The sequence below is a fragment of the Heterodontus francisci genome, chromosome 11, assembly GCF_036365525.1.
Source record: "Heterodontus francisci isolate sHetFra1 chromosome 11, sHetFra1.hap1, whole genome shotgun sequence".
Taxonomy (NCBI): Eukaryota; Metazoa; Chordata; class Chondrichthyes; order Heterodontiformes; family Heterodontidae; genus Heterodontus; species Heterodontus francisci.
In genome coordinates this window covers 113,515,608-113,532,413 of record NC_090381.1, presented here as the reverse complement: position 1 = coordinate 113,532,413, position 16,806 = coordinate 113,515,608, and the positions used below count along the sequence as shown (strand labels likewise).

Sequence of the window (16,806 nt, the reverse complement as noted above, 5' to 3'; positions counted from 1 at the left end):
TTATCACAGGCCTGGCCAACATCCTCAACCTGTAGCTCAGGGAAACCAAGAGAAAACATTACAAGAACATATAGTTGTTGATAATAAAAGACTTGCCTTCATTGAGGAAAAGAAAAGTTAATTTTTCTTCATCATATCGTTTTTTTTCCTTCCCTTGGTCATGCTGCCAAACCTGCTGACAGAACTGACTCGAGTTCATGTACAAATCCCTGACACCAACTCTGGGCACATTTTGGGATCTTTTCTGGCACGGCTTCCCACTTCCAACACAGCCCCCTCCCTGCGCTTCTCCCGTCATTGGTCTCCTGACATGTCAATCGCTGTGGTTCGCCTTCCCATGGCCAATCAGAAGGCGAATGGACCCTTTATTAGCTGTTTGGATGGTTCTTGACTGTCTGTCCAACATATTTTCTTTGCCCAACTCCAATAATTTAATAACCAATAAATAAAAGTTCAAAACTTTAAAAAAAAAATGGGTTTTGCTCACAGCACGTCCAGGAGATTAATCTTTAACCCTGGTGACTCCAGGGCAATCCTGGAGAATTGGCAACCTCTACCTCAAGCAACCGGCCAGCCTGGGGCTAGTTTCATAAGCAAAGGGACCTGGCCTGCAGGAGCCAATTTCAAAGTACTTTTTACAACAGGAGAGGTAATAAAGAGCCAGGGTTCATGCCCCTGATTTGTTATCCAGTGATATTTGCTGGGATAATGGTGTGCTGAAGTCAGGCAAGGCTGCAATTGGACATAGAGCTGATGTTTCAACAGCAGCAACCTGCATTTATATAGTGCCTTTAACTTAGTAAAATGTCACAGGAGCAGTTATCAAACAAAATTTGATGCTGAGTCACATAGGGAGATATTAGGACAGGTGAACTAAAAACTTGGTCAAAGAGGTTTTAAGGAGCATCGTAAAGGAGGAGAGAGAGGTGCAAAGCTTTAGGGAGGGAATTCCAGAGCTTGGGGCCCAGGGCAGCTGAAAGCACGGCCGCTAATGGTGGAGCAATTAAAATCGGGGATGCAAAAGAGGCTAAAATAGGAGGCTCACAGAGCTCTTAGAAGGTTGCCAGGCTGGAGGAGATTACACAGATAGAGAGAGAGGGGCAGGGCCATGAGGGATTAAAAATAAGGATAAAACTAGTTGAAAACAAACTATTTTAACCTGGTTAATATGGAAGTGTGAAGATAGTTCTGACTTTATGTTCACTCTCTGGCAATAGTTTGAGCGGTTATCCCACAGTCGGATCAAATTAACTTAACTTACAGTTCAATGTAGTTGGCTAGTATCGAGCTCCTTGCCCCAAGCTGTGAGATCCGGGTGTTTGTATAAACTTTTTAAACTGATGGCTGTGATTCCATCAAAAGAATGGGTTTAGCTGTGATGTGCGTGGGTTTATTTGTTGTGCTGATGGATTGCAAGGTGTCATCGGCCTCTGTGAAGATCTGTGAATGATTTAAACCACTCAAAACTGTTTCGTAAAGTAACTTTGGAACAAGATAGCTCACAGAGCCAGGGACAAGGGACTGGATTGAAGACCAAAGGAAGCGGGTGGGTCAGGGATCAGTGCTGGGTGCACCTTTGGCCACCATCTATGTCCATTATTTAGACATGGGACAGTATGAGTAAGAAGCAAAAAGCAAGGAGAATGCCAAGGATTAGTGGAATAGGAAGGGCAGTAGAAGTTGCTGTTTAATACAGAGATATAAATGGCACCTGCATTTTGTAAGGCAAAACAAGTAATAGGGGCATAAACCCAAAAGAAAGATGCTAAAGATTTTAGCAGAGCAGAATGACGAAACGTATATAAATAGGTAATATCTTAATCTGAACTGGAGCAGCCATATAAATACCATGGCTACAAGAGCAGGTCAGAGGCTGAGAATTCTGCAGCAAGTAACTCACCACCTGACTCCCCAAAGCCTGTCCACCATCTACAAGGCACAAGTCAGGAGTGTGATGGAATACTCCCCACTTGCCTGGATGGGTGCAGCTCCAACAACACTCAAGAAGCTCGTCACCATCCAGGACAAAGCAGCCTGCTTGATTGGCACCCCATCCACAAACATTCACTCCCACCACCACCGACGCACAGTGGCAGCAGTGTGTACCATCTACAAGATGCACTGCAGCAATGCACCAAGGCTCCTTAGACAGCTCCTTCCGAACCCGTGACCTCTACCAACTAGCAGGACAAGGGCAGCAAATGCATGGGAACACCACCACCTGCAAGTTCCCCTCCAAGCCACACACCATCCTGACTTGGAACTATATCCCTGTTCCTTCACTGTTGCTGGGTCAAAATCCTGGAACTCCCTTCCTAACAGCACTGTGGGTGTATCTACCCCACATGGACTGCAACGGTTCATGAAGGCAGCTCACCACCACCTTCTCAAGGGCAATTAGGGATGGGCAAGAAATGCTGGACTAGACAGCGATGCCCACATCCTCTGAATGAATAAAAAAAATGTGACTATCTCTTTCCAATCTCATGTGCTGCTTTCTCTCTCTCTGTCTCTCTCTCCTGTTTTATCTCCTTCCTTTCTTGGGTTCTGTCTTTCCTTCCTGACATCCCTCCCTCTCTTGTGCTGTCTTTCTCACACTGCCTCTTCCTCCTGTCTTTTGCGTGCTATCTCTCCTAACTCTCTTGTGCTGTCTCTGCCCCCTCTCCTCCCTTATTCTTTCTCTCCTTCCTCTCATGCACAGTCTCTCTCTTTTCTCACTCCCTCATGCTGTCTCATCCTGTCGTTCCTGTCCCTCATGTATCTTTCTCTTTTACCAACTTCTTTCCTAGGGTTGCCTTCTCTTTCCCTCTATCACATGCTGTTTCACTCTCTTCCTCTCATGCTGTTTGTTGTTTCTCCCTCCTGTCGTTTCTCCAATTTTTTTAATTCCTCCCTCTATCATACTGTTTCTTTCAGTTTCCTTCCTCTATCATTCAGCTTCTCTCTGTTCTCTCTTACTAACTCTGTATTCTCCATCTCTCCTGTTGTTTCTCTCTCTCCTTCTTGCTATCTCTCTCTCCCATGCTCTCACTTTCTTTCCTTTCTCTTTCTCCCCTTTCATTTCTCCCTCCATCATTTGGACTGTATCTCTAATATGAACATCGGAACAGGAGGAGGCCATTCAGCCCCTCGGGCCTGTTCCACCATTCAATGAGATCATGGCAGATCTGTGTGACCTAACCAAATACACCCACTTTGCCACCACATCTCTTAGTAAAATTCTATCAATCTCAGTTTTAAAATTGACAACTGATCTAGAATCAATTGCCATTTGCAGAAGAGAGTTTCAAACTTCTGCCACTCTCTGTGTGTAGAAGTGTTTCCTAATTTCACTCCTGAAAGGTCTGGCTCTAACTTTTAGGCTATACCCCCAGTCCGAGTCTCCCCAGCTAGCAGAAATAGTTTCTATTTACCCGAGCTGTGCCCCCTTAATGGCTTGATAATTCTGATCAAATCACCCCTTAACCTTTTAAATTCCAAGGAATACAACCCTATTTGCGTAATCACTTCTTGTAATTTAACCTGCGGAGTCCAGGTATTATTCTGGTAAATCGGCACTGGTCTGATAATGAGGGTAGCACTATGAATGGACATGTAAATCAGCTTTTATTTGCCTTTATGCTCCTCTCCCCATTCATTACTTACACCTACATATATTACCATTATTGCAATGTGTAGCTGTCCCCTTCCTGAGTTTGCCTTTGTAGCAATGGATAACTGTGCATATATAAGATACCCAGCGATCCCAAGTTTCAGACACAACTTCAAAGCAACTGTAAATCCATAGTTGATAAGAAGTTGACTTCCATCTCCATAAAATCCAGACGTTTGTTACCTCCAGACTCGTCTATTCCAATGTTCCCCTGGCCAGCCTCCCATCCTCCTCCCTTCTTTAACCTTGTTGTTTAAATGGTGAATGGTTCAAATCAGTTTTAAATGAACGGGTTCCTGCCTTTGTTAAAATAACAGAGAGGAACGCAATGTAATCTGGTGTTACTGTCCTTTCCCACCAACGTGGTTGACTCCTAACTGCCCTCTCACGTGGCCTCGCAAGCCCCTCAGTTGTATCAGATGCACTACCAGTACCAGAGGACAGCCCACCACCAGCTTCTCGAGGGCAACAAGGGATGGGCAGTAAATGCCAGCCTTGTCAGCGATACCCACATCCTGCAAATGAATAAAGAAAATAATGGTAGGTAGGGTTGAGATCTCTCATAAACCAAGAAGTGCTTATTGGGCAAACCGTGTGCTTTTTTGTCCATAAACTTCCTTCTGTTCAGTGCAAGTAAAGCAAGCTGTCAAACATGATGAGCTTAGTGTTGCATAACAAGCCTCTACAGCCTCAGTTATATAAAGGACGAGTTCAGCGTGGGGTGTCGATAAGTAATTATACCTTGATCTTCTCCCATTTTATTCACAAAAGCCTAAAGAAAGATCCTAGTGTCGCTACACGTTTTTTGTCCCTTTGCATCATTGGCAGTTTTCAGCCGAGGGACTAAATTGACAAGAAGCCTTTTGAGAAATAGTGTGTGAGCATTGGATTTGACCCTGTGAGTCAGGCTTTGTTATTGTCTGTTCTGCACACCCTCACTTTGTCCCTGTGTGCGGGAGTGTTGGACTGAATAAACATTTCACATTCTGTACTCTCGATTAATTCTGTCATAAGACTGTGACAGCTTGTTTATGGCAAACCAGTAAATAATAATGTAATTAATACTCGTGCACCAGAGACTGGGGCAGTGGGATTAGTTTGGGATTGATAAGGAGATATGGGGAGAGAGTAGGGTAATGGGATTAGTTTGGGGATTTATACAGGGCTATGGGGACAGCACAGGAGAATCGGATTAGTTTGGAAATTGACACAGGGCTATGAGGAGAGTGTGGAGCAGTGGGATCAGTTTGGGATTGATACAGGGCAATGGGGAGAGAGTGGAACAGTGGGATTAGTTTGGGATTGATACAGGGCAATGGGGAGAGAGTGGGGCAGAGGGATTAGTTTGGGATTGATACAGAGCTATGGGGAGAGAGCGGGCCAGTGGAATTAGTTTGGGATTGATACAGGGCTATGGGGAGACAGTGGGGCAGTGGGATTAGTTTGGGATTGATGCTGGGCTACAGGCAGTGAGTGGGGCAGTGGGATTAGTTTGGGATTGATTCAGGGCTATGGGGAGTGAGTGGGGCAGTGGGATTTGTTTGGGATTGATACAGGGCAATGGGGAGTGAGTGGGGCAGTGGGATTAGTTTGGGATTGATACAGGGCTAAGGGGAGAGAGTGGGACAGGGGATTAGTTTGGGATTGATACAGGGATATGGGAAGAGAGTGGGGCAGTGGGATTAGTTTGGGATTGATACAGGGCTATGGGGAGAGAGCGGGGCAGTGGGATTAGAATGGGATTGATGCAGGGCTATAGGGAGAGAGTGGGGCAGTGGGAGTAGTTTGGGATTGATACAGGGCTATGAGGAGAGAGCGGGGCAGTGGGATTAGTTTGGGATTGATACAGGGCTATGGGAAGAGAGTGGGGCAGTGGGATTAGTTTGGGATTGATACAGGGCTATGGGAAGAGAGTGGAGCAGTGGGACAGTTTGGTATTGATAAAGGGCTATGGGGAGAGAGTGGGGCAGTGGAATTAGTTTGGGATTGATACAGGGCTATAGGGAGAGAGTGGGGCAGTGTGAGTAGTTTGGGATTGATGCAGGGCGACAGGGAGAGAGTGGGGCAGTGAGATTAGTTTGGGATTGATACAGGGCTATGGAGAGAGAGTGGGGCAGTGGGATCAGTTTGGGATTGATACAGGGCTATGGAGAGAGAGTGCGGCAGTGGAATTAGTTTGGGATTGATATAGGGCGATGGGGAGAGAGTGGGGCAGTGGGATTAGTTTGGGATTGATACAGGGCGATGGGGAGAGAGTGGGGCAGTGAGATTAGTTTGGGATTGATACAGGGCGATAGGGAGAGAGTGGGGTAGTGGGATCAGTTTGGAATTGATACAGGGCTATGGGAAGAGAGTGGGGCAGTGGGATTAGTTTGGGATTGATACAGGGCGACAGGGAGAGAGTGGGGCACTGGGATTTGTTTGGGATTGATACAGGGCGATAGGGAGAGAGTGGGGCAGTGAGATTAGTTTGGGATTGATACAGGGCGATGGGGAGAGAATGGGGCAGAGGGATTAGTTTGGGATTGATACAGGGCGATAGGGAGAGAGTGGGGTAGTGGGATCAGTTTGGGATTGATACAGGGCTATGGGAAGAGAGTGGGGCAGTGGGATTAGTTTGGGATTGATACAGGGCGACAGGGAGAGAGTGGGGCACTGGGATTTGTTTGGGATTGATACAGGGCGATAGGGAGAGAGTGGGGCAGTGAGATTAGTTTGGGATTGATACAGGGCGATGGAGAGAGAATGGGGCAGAGGGATTAGTTTGGGATTGATACAGGGCTATGGGGAGAGAGTGGGGCAATGGGATTAGTTTGGGATTGATACAGGGCGATGGGGAGACAGTGGGGCAGTGGCATTTGTTTGGGATTGAAACAGGGCGATGGGGAGAGAGCGGGACAGTGGGATTAGTTTGGGATTGATACAGAGATATGGGGATAGAGTGGGGCAGAGGGATTAGTTTGGGATTGATACAGGGCAATGGGGAGAGAGTGGGGCAGTGGGATTAGTTTAAGATTGATACAGGGCTGTGGGGAGATAGTGGGGCAGTGGGATGACTTTGGGATTGATACATGGCTATGGGGAGAGAGTGGGGCAGTGGGATTAGTTTGGGATTGATACTGGTCGATGCGGAGAGAGTGGGGCAGTGGGATTAGCTTGGGATTGATACATGGCTATGGGGAGAGAGTGGGGCAGTGGGATTAGTTTGGGATTGATACAGGGCGATGGGGAGAGAGTGGGCCAGTGAGATTAGTTTGGGATTGATACTGGGCGATGCGGAGAGAGTGGGGCAGTGAGATTAGTTTGGGATTGATGCAGGGCTATGGGGAGAGAGCGGGGCAGTGGGATTAGTTTGGGATTGATACAGAGATATGGGGATAGAGTGGGGCAGAGGGATTAGTTTGGGATTGATACAGGGCAATGGGGAGAGAGTGGGGCAGTGGGATTAGTTTAAGATTGATACAGGGCTGTGGGGAGATAGTGGGGCAGTGGGATTAGTTTGGGATTGATGCAGGGCTATGGGGAGAGAGCGGGGCAGTGGGATTAGTTTGGGATTGATACAGAGATATGGGGAGAGAGCAGGGCAGTGGGATTAGTTTGGGATTGATATAGGGCTATTGGGAGAGAGCGGGGCAGTGGGATCAGTTTGGAATTGATACAGGGCTATGGGAAGAGAGTGGGGCAGTGGGATTAGTTTGGGATTGATATTGGGCGATGCGCAGAGAGCGGGGCAGTGGGATTAGTTTGGGATTGATACAGGGCGATGGGGAGAGAGTGGGGCAGTGAGATTAGTTTGGGATTGATACAGGGCTATAGGGAGAGTGTGGAGCAGTGGGATCAGTTTGGGATTGATACAGGGCAATGGGGAGAGGGTGGGGTAGTGGGATCAGTTTGGGATTGATACAGGGCTGTGGGAAGAGAGTGGGCCAGTGAGATTAGTTTGGGATTGATACTGGCCGATGCGGAGAGAGTGGGGCAGTGAGATTAGTTTGGGATTGATGCAGGGCTATGGGGAGAGAGCGGGGCAGTGGGATTAGTTTGGGATTGATACAGAGATATGGGGAGAGAGCAGGGCAGTGGGATTAGTTTGGGATTGATATAGGGCTATTGGGAGAGAGCGGGGCAGTGGGATCAGTTTGGGATTGATACAGGGCTATGGGAAGAGAGTGGGGCAGTGGGATTAGTTTGGGATTGATATCGGGCGATGGGCAGAGAGCGGGGCAGTGGGATTAGTTTGGGATTGATACAGGGCGATGGGGAGAGAGTGGGGCAGTGAGATTAGTTTGGGATTGATACAGGGCTATAGGGAGAGTGTGGAGCAGTGGGATCAGTTTGGGATTGATACAGGGCAATGGGGAGAGGGTGGGGTAGTGGGATTAGTTTGGGATTGATACAGGGCGATGGGGAGAGAGTGGGGCAGTGAGATTAGTTTGGGATTGATACAGGGCTGTAGGGAGAGGGTGGAGCAGTGGGATCAGTTTGGGATTGATACAGGGCAATGGGGAGAGGGTGGGGTAGTGGGATTAGTTTGGGATTGATACAGGGCGATGGGGAGAGAGTGGGGCAGTGGGATTAGTTTGGGCATTAATAAAGGGCTATGGGGAGAGAGTGGGGCAGTGGGATTAGTTTGGGGATTGACAAAGTGCTATGGGGAGAGAGTGGGGCAGTGGGATTAGTTTGGGGATTGATACAGGGATATGGGGAGAGAGTGGGGCAGTGAGATTAGTTTGGGGAGTGATAAAGTGCTATGGGGAGAGAGTGGGGCAGTGGGATTAGTTTGGGCATTAATAAAGGGCTATGGTGAGAGAGTGGGGCAGTGGGATTAGTTTGGGGATTGACAAAGTGCTATGGGGAGAGAGTGGGGCAGTGGGATTAGTTTGGGGATTGATACAGGGATATGGGGAGAGAGTGGGGCAGTGAGATTAGTTTGGGCATTGATACAAGACTATGCGGAGAGAGCGGGGCAGTGGGATTAGTTTGGGGATTGATACAGGGATATGGGGAGAGAGTGGGGCAGTGGGATTAGTTTGGGGAGTGATAAAGTGCTATGGGGAGAGAGTGGGGCAGTGGGATTAGTTTGGGCATTAATAAAGGGCTATGGGGAGAGAGTGGGGCAGTGGGATTAGTTTGGGGATTGACAAAGTGCTATGGGGAGAGAGTGGGGCAGTGGGATTAGTTTGGGGATTGATACAGGGATATGGGGAGAGAGTGGGGCAGTGAGATTAGTTTGGGCATTGATACAAGACTATGCGGAGAGAGCGGGGCAGTGGGATTAGTTTGGGGATTGTTACAGGGCTATGGGGAGAGAGCGGGGCAGAGGGATCAGTTTGGGATTGATACAGGGCTATGGGAAGAGAGTGGGGCAGTGGGATTAGTTTGGGATTGATATCGGGCGATGGGCAGAGAGCGGGGCAGTGGGATTAGTTTGGGATTGATACAGGGCGATGGGGAGAGAGTGGGGCAGTGAGATTAGTTTGGGATTGATACAGGGCTATCGGGAGAGTGTGGAGCAGTGGGATCAGTTTGGGATTGATACAGGGCAATGGGGAGAGGGTGGGGTAGTGGGATTAGTTTGGGATTGATACAGGGCTATGGGGAGAGTGTGGAGCAGTGGGAGCAGTTTGGGATTGATACAGGGCTATGTGAAGAGAGTGGGGCAGTGGGATTAGTTTGGGATTGATACAGGGCGATGGGGAGAGAGTGGGGCAGTGGGATTAGTTTGGGATTGATACAGGGCAATGGGGAGAGAGTGGGGCAGTGGGATTAGTTTGGGATTGATAAAGGGCGATGGGGAGAGAGTGGGGCAGCGGGTTTAGTTTGGGCATTGATAAAGGGCAATGGGGAGAGCGTGGGGCAGTGGGATTAGTTTGGGCATTGATAAAGGGCTATGGGGAGACAGTGGGGCAGTGGGATTAGTTTGGGGATTGATAAAGTGCTATGGGGAGAGAGTGGGGCAGTGGGATTAGTTTGGGCATTGATAAAAGGCAATGGGGAGAGAGTGGGGCAGTGGGATTAGTTTCGGATTGATAGAGGGCGATGGGGAGAGAGTGGGGCAGCGGGATTAGTTTGGGCATTGATAAAGGGCTATGGGAAGAGAGTGGGGCAGTGGGATTAGTTTGGGATTGATAGAGGGCGATGGGGAGAGAGTGGGGCAGCGGGATTAGTTTGGGCATTGATAAAGGGGAATGGGGAGAGAGTGGGGCAGTTGGATTAGTTTGGGCATTGATAAAGAGCTATGGGGAGAGAGTGGGGCAGTGGGATTAGTTTGGGGATTGATAAAGTGCTATGGGGAGAGAGTGGGGTAGTTGGATTAGTTTGGGGATTGATACAGGGCTATGGGGAGAGAGTGGGGCAGTGAGATTAGTTTGGGCGTTGATACAGGACTATGGGGAGAGAGCGGGGCAGTGGGATTAGTTTGGGGATTGTTACAGGGCTATGGGGAGAGAGTGGGGCAGTGGGATTCGTTTGGGGATTGATACAGGGCTATGGGGAGAGAGTGGGGCAGTGGGATTAGTTTGGGGATTGATACAGGGCTATGCGGAGAGAGTGGGGCAGTGAGATTATTTTGGGGATTGATACAGGGCTATGGGGAGAGAGCGGGGCAGTGGGATTAGTTTGGGGATTGTTACAGGGCTATGGGGAGAGAGTGGGGCAGTGGGATTAGTTTGGGGATTGATACAGGGCTATGGGGAGAGAGTGGGGCAGTGGGATTAGTTTGGAATTGATACAGGGCTATGGGGAGAGAGTTGGGCAGTGGGATTAGTTTGGGATTGATACAGGGCGATGGGGAGCGAGTGGGACAGTGGGATTAGTTTGGGGATTGATAAAGTGCTATGGGGAGAGAGTGTGGCAGTGGGATTAGTTTGGGGATTGATACAGGGCTATGGGGAGAGAGTTGGGCAGTGGGATTAGTTTGGGATTGATACAGGGCGATGGGGAGCGAGTGGGACAGTGAGATTAGTTTGGTATTGAAAAGGGCAATGGGGAGAGAGTGGGGCAGTGGGATTAGTTTGGGGATTGATACAGGGCTATGGGGAGAGAGTTGGGCAGTGGGATTAGTTTGGGATTGATACAGGGCGATGGGGAGCGAGTGGGACAGTGAGATTAGTTTGGTATTGAAAAGGGCAATGGGGAGAGAGTGGGGCAGTGGGATTAGTTTGGGGATTGATACAGTGCTATGGGGAGAGAGTGTGGCAGTGGGATTAGTTTGGTATTGAAAAGGGCAATGGGGAGAGAGTGGGGCAGTGGGATTAGTTTGGGATTGATACAGGGCGATGGGGAGAGAGTGTGGCAGTGGGATTAGTTTGGTATTGAAAAGGGCAATGGGGAGAGAGTGGGGCAGTGGGATTAGTTTGGGATTGATACAGGGCTATGGGGAGAGAGTGGGGCAGTGAGATTAGTTTGGGATTGATGCAGGGCTATGGGGAGATAGTGAGGCAGAGGGATTAGTTTGGGATTGATACAGGGCTATGGGGAGAGAGTGGGGCAGTGAGATTAGTTTGGGATTGATACAGGGCGATGGGGAGAGAGTGTGGCAGTGGGATTAGTTTGGTATTGAAAAGGGCAATGGGGAGAGAGTGGGGCAGTGGGATTAGTTTGGGGATTGATACAGGGCGATGCGGAGAGAGTGGGGCAGTGGGATTAGTTTGGGATTGATACAGGGCTATGGGGAGAGAGCGGGGCAGTGGGATTAGTTTGGGATTGATACAGGGCTATAGGGAGAGAGCGGGGCAGTGGGATTAGTTTGGGATTGAAAAGGGCAATGGGGAGAGAGTGGGGCAGTGGGATTAATTTGGGATTGATACAGGGCGATGCGGAGAGAGCGGGGCAGTGGGATTAGTTTGGGATTGATACAGGGCTATAGGGAGAGAGTGGGGCAGTGGGATTTGTTTGGGATTGATACAGGGCGATGGGGAGCGAGTGGGGCAGTGGGATCAGTTTGGGATTGATACAGGGCTATGGGGAGATTGTGGTGCAGTGGGATCAGTTTGGGATTGATACAGAGCGATGGAGAGAGAGTGTGGCAGTGAGATTAGTTTGGGATTGATACAGGGCTTTAGGGAGAGTGTGGAGCAGTGGGATCAGTTTGGGATTGATACAGGGCTATGGGAAGAGAGTGGGGCAGTGGGATTAGTTTGGGATTGATCCAGGGCGATGGGGAGAGAGTGGGGCAGTGGGATTAGTTTGGGATTGATCCAGGACGATGGGGAGAGAGTGGGGCTGTGGGATTAGTTTGGGATTGATAAAGGGCAATGGGGAGAGAGTGGGGCAGTGGGATTAGTTTGGGATTGATCGAGGGCGATGGGGAGAGAGTGGGGCAGCGGGATTAGTTTGGGCATTGATAAAGGGCTATGGGGAGAGAATCGGGCAGTGGGATTAGTTTGGGGATTGATAAAGGGCGATGGGGAGAGAGTGGGGCAGTGGGATTAGTTTGGGGATTGATACAGGGCTATGGGGAGTGAGTGGGGCTGTGGGATTAGTTTGGGGATTGATACAGGGCTATGGGGAGAGAGTGGGGCAGTGAGATTAGTTTGGGATTGATACAGGGCTATGGGGAGAGTGTGGAGCAGTGGGATCAGTTTGGGATTGATACAGGGCTATGGGAAGAGAGTGGGGCAGTGGGATTAGTTTGGGATTGATACAGGGCGATGGGGAGAGAGTGGGGCAGTGGGATTAGCTTGGGATTGATACAGGGCAATGGGGAGAGAGTGGGGCAGTGGGATCAGTTTGAGATTGATAAAGGGCAATGGGGAGAGAGTGGGCGTTGGGATTAGTTTGGGATTGATCGAGGGCGATGGGGAGAGAGTGGGGCAGCGGGATTAGTTTGGGCATTGATAAAGGGCTATGGGGAGAGAGTGGGGCAGTGGGATTAGTTTGGGGATTGATAAAGGGCTATGGGAAGAGAGCGGGGCAGTGGGATTAGTTTGGGATTGATACAGGGCGATGGGGAGAGAGTGGGGCAGTGGTATTAGTTTGGGGATTGATACAGGGTTTTGGGGAGAGAGTGGGGCAGTGGGATTAGTTTGGGGATTGATACAGGGTTATGGGGAGAGAGTGGGGCAGTGGTATTAGTTTGGGGATTGATACAGGGTTTTGGGGAGAGAGTGGGGCAGTGGTATTAGTTTGGGGATTGATACAGGGTTTTGGGGAGAGAGTGGGGCAGTGCTATTAGTTTGGGGATTGATACAGGGTTATGGGGAGAGAGTGGGGCAGTGGGATTAGTTTGTGATTGATACAGGACTATGGAGAGAGAGCGGGGCAGTTGGATTAGTTTGTGATTGATACAGGGCTATGGGGAGAGAGCAGGGCAGTGGGAATAGTTTGGGGTTGGATACAGGGCTATGGTAGAGAGCGGGGCAGTGGGATTAGTTTTGAACTGCTCAGTACGGAGCACAGACGCCTGGGCCAAATAGCCTCCTCCTTTGCTGTGTGCTTCTTGTTGCTCACTGTTTTATTTCCTTGCCCATCTTACAGGTGTACAAGGGAGAGGACACAGCATTCCAGATCTCAGGCCTTCAGACGAACACGGACTACCGGTTCCGTGTCTGCGCCTGCCGTCGCTGCCAGGACTTGTCACAGGAGCTAAATGGACCCTTTAGCCCTTCTGCCATCTTCACGCTACGGAGGAAGGAGTCACCTCCTGCCAGTGAACTGCGGACCATGGAGGCAGCCAAAATGAAGAGCGTGATGCCCAGCGACGAGCAGTTTGCTGCCCTCATCCTCGCGGGATTTGCCAGCTTATCAATTTTCATCGCTTTTGTTTTACAGTATTTCATCATGAAGTAACAGAGGGAGAAGGAAACTAAAACATTACGCATATAATTCTTGAGGTATAAACTTAGCCACGTAATAGTGCCAGCAAAACTCATTTAAATATTCCTTTGTTGAACTTCAGTTAATCATCTTTTGTTTTTAAGTTTGATCATTCTTTTTCCCTTTTACCTTTTTTTTTTGTTCAGGCCCCAATTCGGGCGCCAACGTTTAACAAAAAAAGGGGGGAAGTGAAATGAAAACCACACTGGCTCTTTCCTGCACCTTTTCCGGATATTACTTTGACCCTTTCACCACATGCCGTTTGGCACTCATTCCTGGCCATGCCAAGTGGGAGCTGCCTTCTAGTCAAGTTGGGTCCTCGGCTGCATGAGGTAGCTGTGAATGAGTTAAAGTATTCTCCCAGCTGATGATTCAGTTGGAGGTTTTAGCATTTTTTATATATATATATATATATAAAATATATATTTTAAAAAAAAATATTTACGCTGGGAGGGAGGGCAGGGTTGGGGGGTTGGAGAGAACAAGTTTCAGATTGTTCGAAAGCGTCGATTGATTAGAAGGCTGGGAGCCCAGGGTTATTTTTTTTACATTTTGAACATCAGGAAATGCAGTGGGCAGGTATATTTAATTTAGCTGTAGAAAGGGGAGCATTGCCTCTGACTAGCTCTAGCGTTCGCAGTCGAATCGACCCAGCGGTTTCGGTGCCATATTACTGTAATTATGCCAAGATAGGCCTGTCTGCCCAGCTTTCGTTCACTGCACTTATGCGTTCGTCATAAACGAGAGCCAGGGCGTAATGCCATAGGCGTGTTTGTAAGAGACAGGATAGCATTGAGGGGGAAAGGGTGTTGAAGGAGGAGACTGCGACCTCCGGTTGACCCTCCGCACCCCCATGTCTTTTTAATTTGGCCCCAGACACCACTTTGGGACGCCTGACACCACTCCCCACTTTCCACCACCGGTGAGAGGGTGGTGCTTGGCGGCACTGCCCATTATCAGCCGCAACCCCTAATGTAAAGGTGCCTTACAGCAGTCATCCAATTGGGATTCTCTTCCACTGCCCTTTCCAAATGCTGTACATTCAAACCCTTGCTTCCTTCTCCAGGTGTGCCTTTGCTACTCGTGACAAGGTCTCCACTCGCCTACGCACTGCCAGATTCAACACTGTCATTAAATAAGGAGTGAGCGCAGATTTAATTCCCCATTTTTAACCTCCTGCCATTCCGTTCTTTCTCCGTTTAGAACTGCCACAACATTACTTTAAAGCTCATCTCCCTCCCCTGGTCTAACTCTGAAGTGGTACGAGCCGCAACGTCTCCAGGTCAAGTTCCAGTTGGCATTGCTTTAGCTGGAACGGGTGCTATAATTGGCTTCAGTGCCTATGCGGTTTTGGGGGAGGGTCAGGGCAATGGGGTGAGATGGGATAGGTGGCATAGTGCCCGCTTCCACTCGCTGTGCCAGCAGACCATCACCGAGTTGTGTTGCTTGTGCCAATCTCAGTTGAGGGCAAAATGTGCCCTCCCTGTGGTTCCCTTCCTGGTTGAACAGCCTGCTGTCAGGCAACTGTCTAGGCTCATGCACAAAGAATTCCTGCTTGGGTGAAAGTACCAGAGAGCTTCCATTGGTACTTCAACAAAGATCAGTGATGTGTGGGGAGCAGGGGAAAGAAGTACCTCAGTTCCCTGTTTATGTTCTCGTGTGACTGACCATTGCTATCAAAGGGGACTTAGATCTCTAGCTATATGATATTTACAGACAGCAAACAATCCCAAGTCTTGAAATCAAAAGCATTACTCTTTTCCATCTAGATTTTGAAGAGTTATTGATTGTTGACAAAATCTGCAAGGCCAGCCATTTTGGAATGAGTTATCCCAGCATGCATTTGTTATCGCACTAAAAAAGACAATCTCTGATTGGTAGAACTGCTGAACCCATCCTGTGGCTGAGAAGTCGTGGAGCTTTCTATGGGCCATGACGTGTTAGATTAAGACAACGTATTTCTGGCCGTATTTGCAGTGAGCAGCTGATTTGAACATAGATTATCATCAACAAACAGTCCTATGAGAGAACAAACCAAAAAGCTACTTTTTCTTATTATTCACAAAAATGATCATTTGCACTTTATCTCATTCCCACTCTCTCCACTATATTGTCCCAACCGCCGCGATAGCATCAAATAGAGAGACTGGGAGGCCTGGCAGGGCACACTTCATTTCCAAAACCAATGTCCAACAATTCCAACACACACAAACCCCCAACGATGCCTTTGACAACTGGCTGGACTGGCGGCTGAACAGGAGTAAAATGAAATAATTGGGCACGGGTTCCCTCAGATTCAGATTCCTCAGTGGCTGCTCCCTTTCCCTCACAACATAAGCGGCTGAATTTACAGCATCAAAATAGGCCATTCGGCCCAACTGCTCTCTGATGGTGTTTATGCCTCTTCCCACCCCTACTTCATCTAACATATCCCTCTATTCCTTTCTCCCTCCTGTTATCTACCTTCGCCTTAAATGTGTCTCTGTTATTCACCTCAACCCTGTGGTAGTGAGTTCCACATTCTAACCATTCTCTGGCTAAAGAACCTTCTCTTGAATACCCTATTGGATTTATTAGTGACTATCTTCTATTGATGGTCCGGAGGTCTGCTCTCCCCCTCAAGTGGAAACATCTCTATGTCTACTCTGTCAAACCCCTTCATAATTTAAAGACCTCAGTTAAGTCACCACTCAGCCTTATCTTTCCGAGAGAAAAGAGCTTGTTCAATCTTTCCTGATAGGTATAACCTCTCAGTTCTGTTATCATCCACTGTGCAGGATAGGATATCTGGAATTCAGCAGGGATAAGACTGGGTCCCTGTACAAGCTGGTCAGAGTGCTCCTGCATTGCTGTTGGATATGGAGTTCTTACATAGACTTATATATAATTTACAGCACAAAAAACAGGCCATTCAAGCGAACCAGTCCACGCCAGTCTTTATGCTTCACATGATCCTCCTCCCACTCTACTTCATCTCACCCTATCCGCATACCCTTCTATTCCTTTCTCTCTCAAGTACTTACCTAGCTTCCCCTTAAATGCTTCAATTTTGCCAAATTTTCACTGGGCCAGAAAAATTCAGAGGGAAATAGTGATTTCAATATATTTATATTTTCAGCCAATGAGATCTGGATTGCATTGTTGCCGTGTTACTGATGTTCGGTCCCCAATACTGCTGCAAATATTTGGGAATTTGGCCGTCCAGTGTTTGCTAGCAGATGCTTCTCACACTCGCTGTTGATCAGTGAGGGCTGAAGCGATTTGTTCCAGAAATTGAGAGATGGCGGGAAACCTGAAATCAAATTGGAAAATGAGAGCAGGAAACATCTGAAAGAAAGGAC

The 16,806-nt window shown here is 48.6% G+C and overlaps 1 protein-coding gene across 1 annotated transcript in view; it reads left to right on the top strand.

Annotated features, from left to right (window-relative positions):
* fndc3ba (fibronectin type III domain containing 3Ba) overlaps positions 1–13,915 on the top strand; it is a 448,154-nt gene extending 434,239 nt beyond the window's left edge. Inside the window, exon 26 of the mRNA XM_068042776.1 lies at positions 13,127–13,915. Coding sequence (XP_067898877.1) covers positions 13,127–13,438 — 312 coding nt within the window. The 3' untranslated portion in view covers positions 13,439–13,915. The remainder of the gene's footprint in view (positions 1–13,126) is intronic.
* Positions 13,916–16,806: the final 2,891 nt, after the last annotated feature.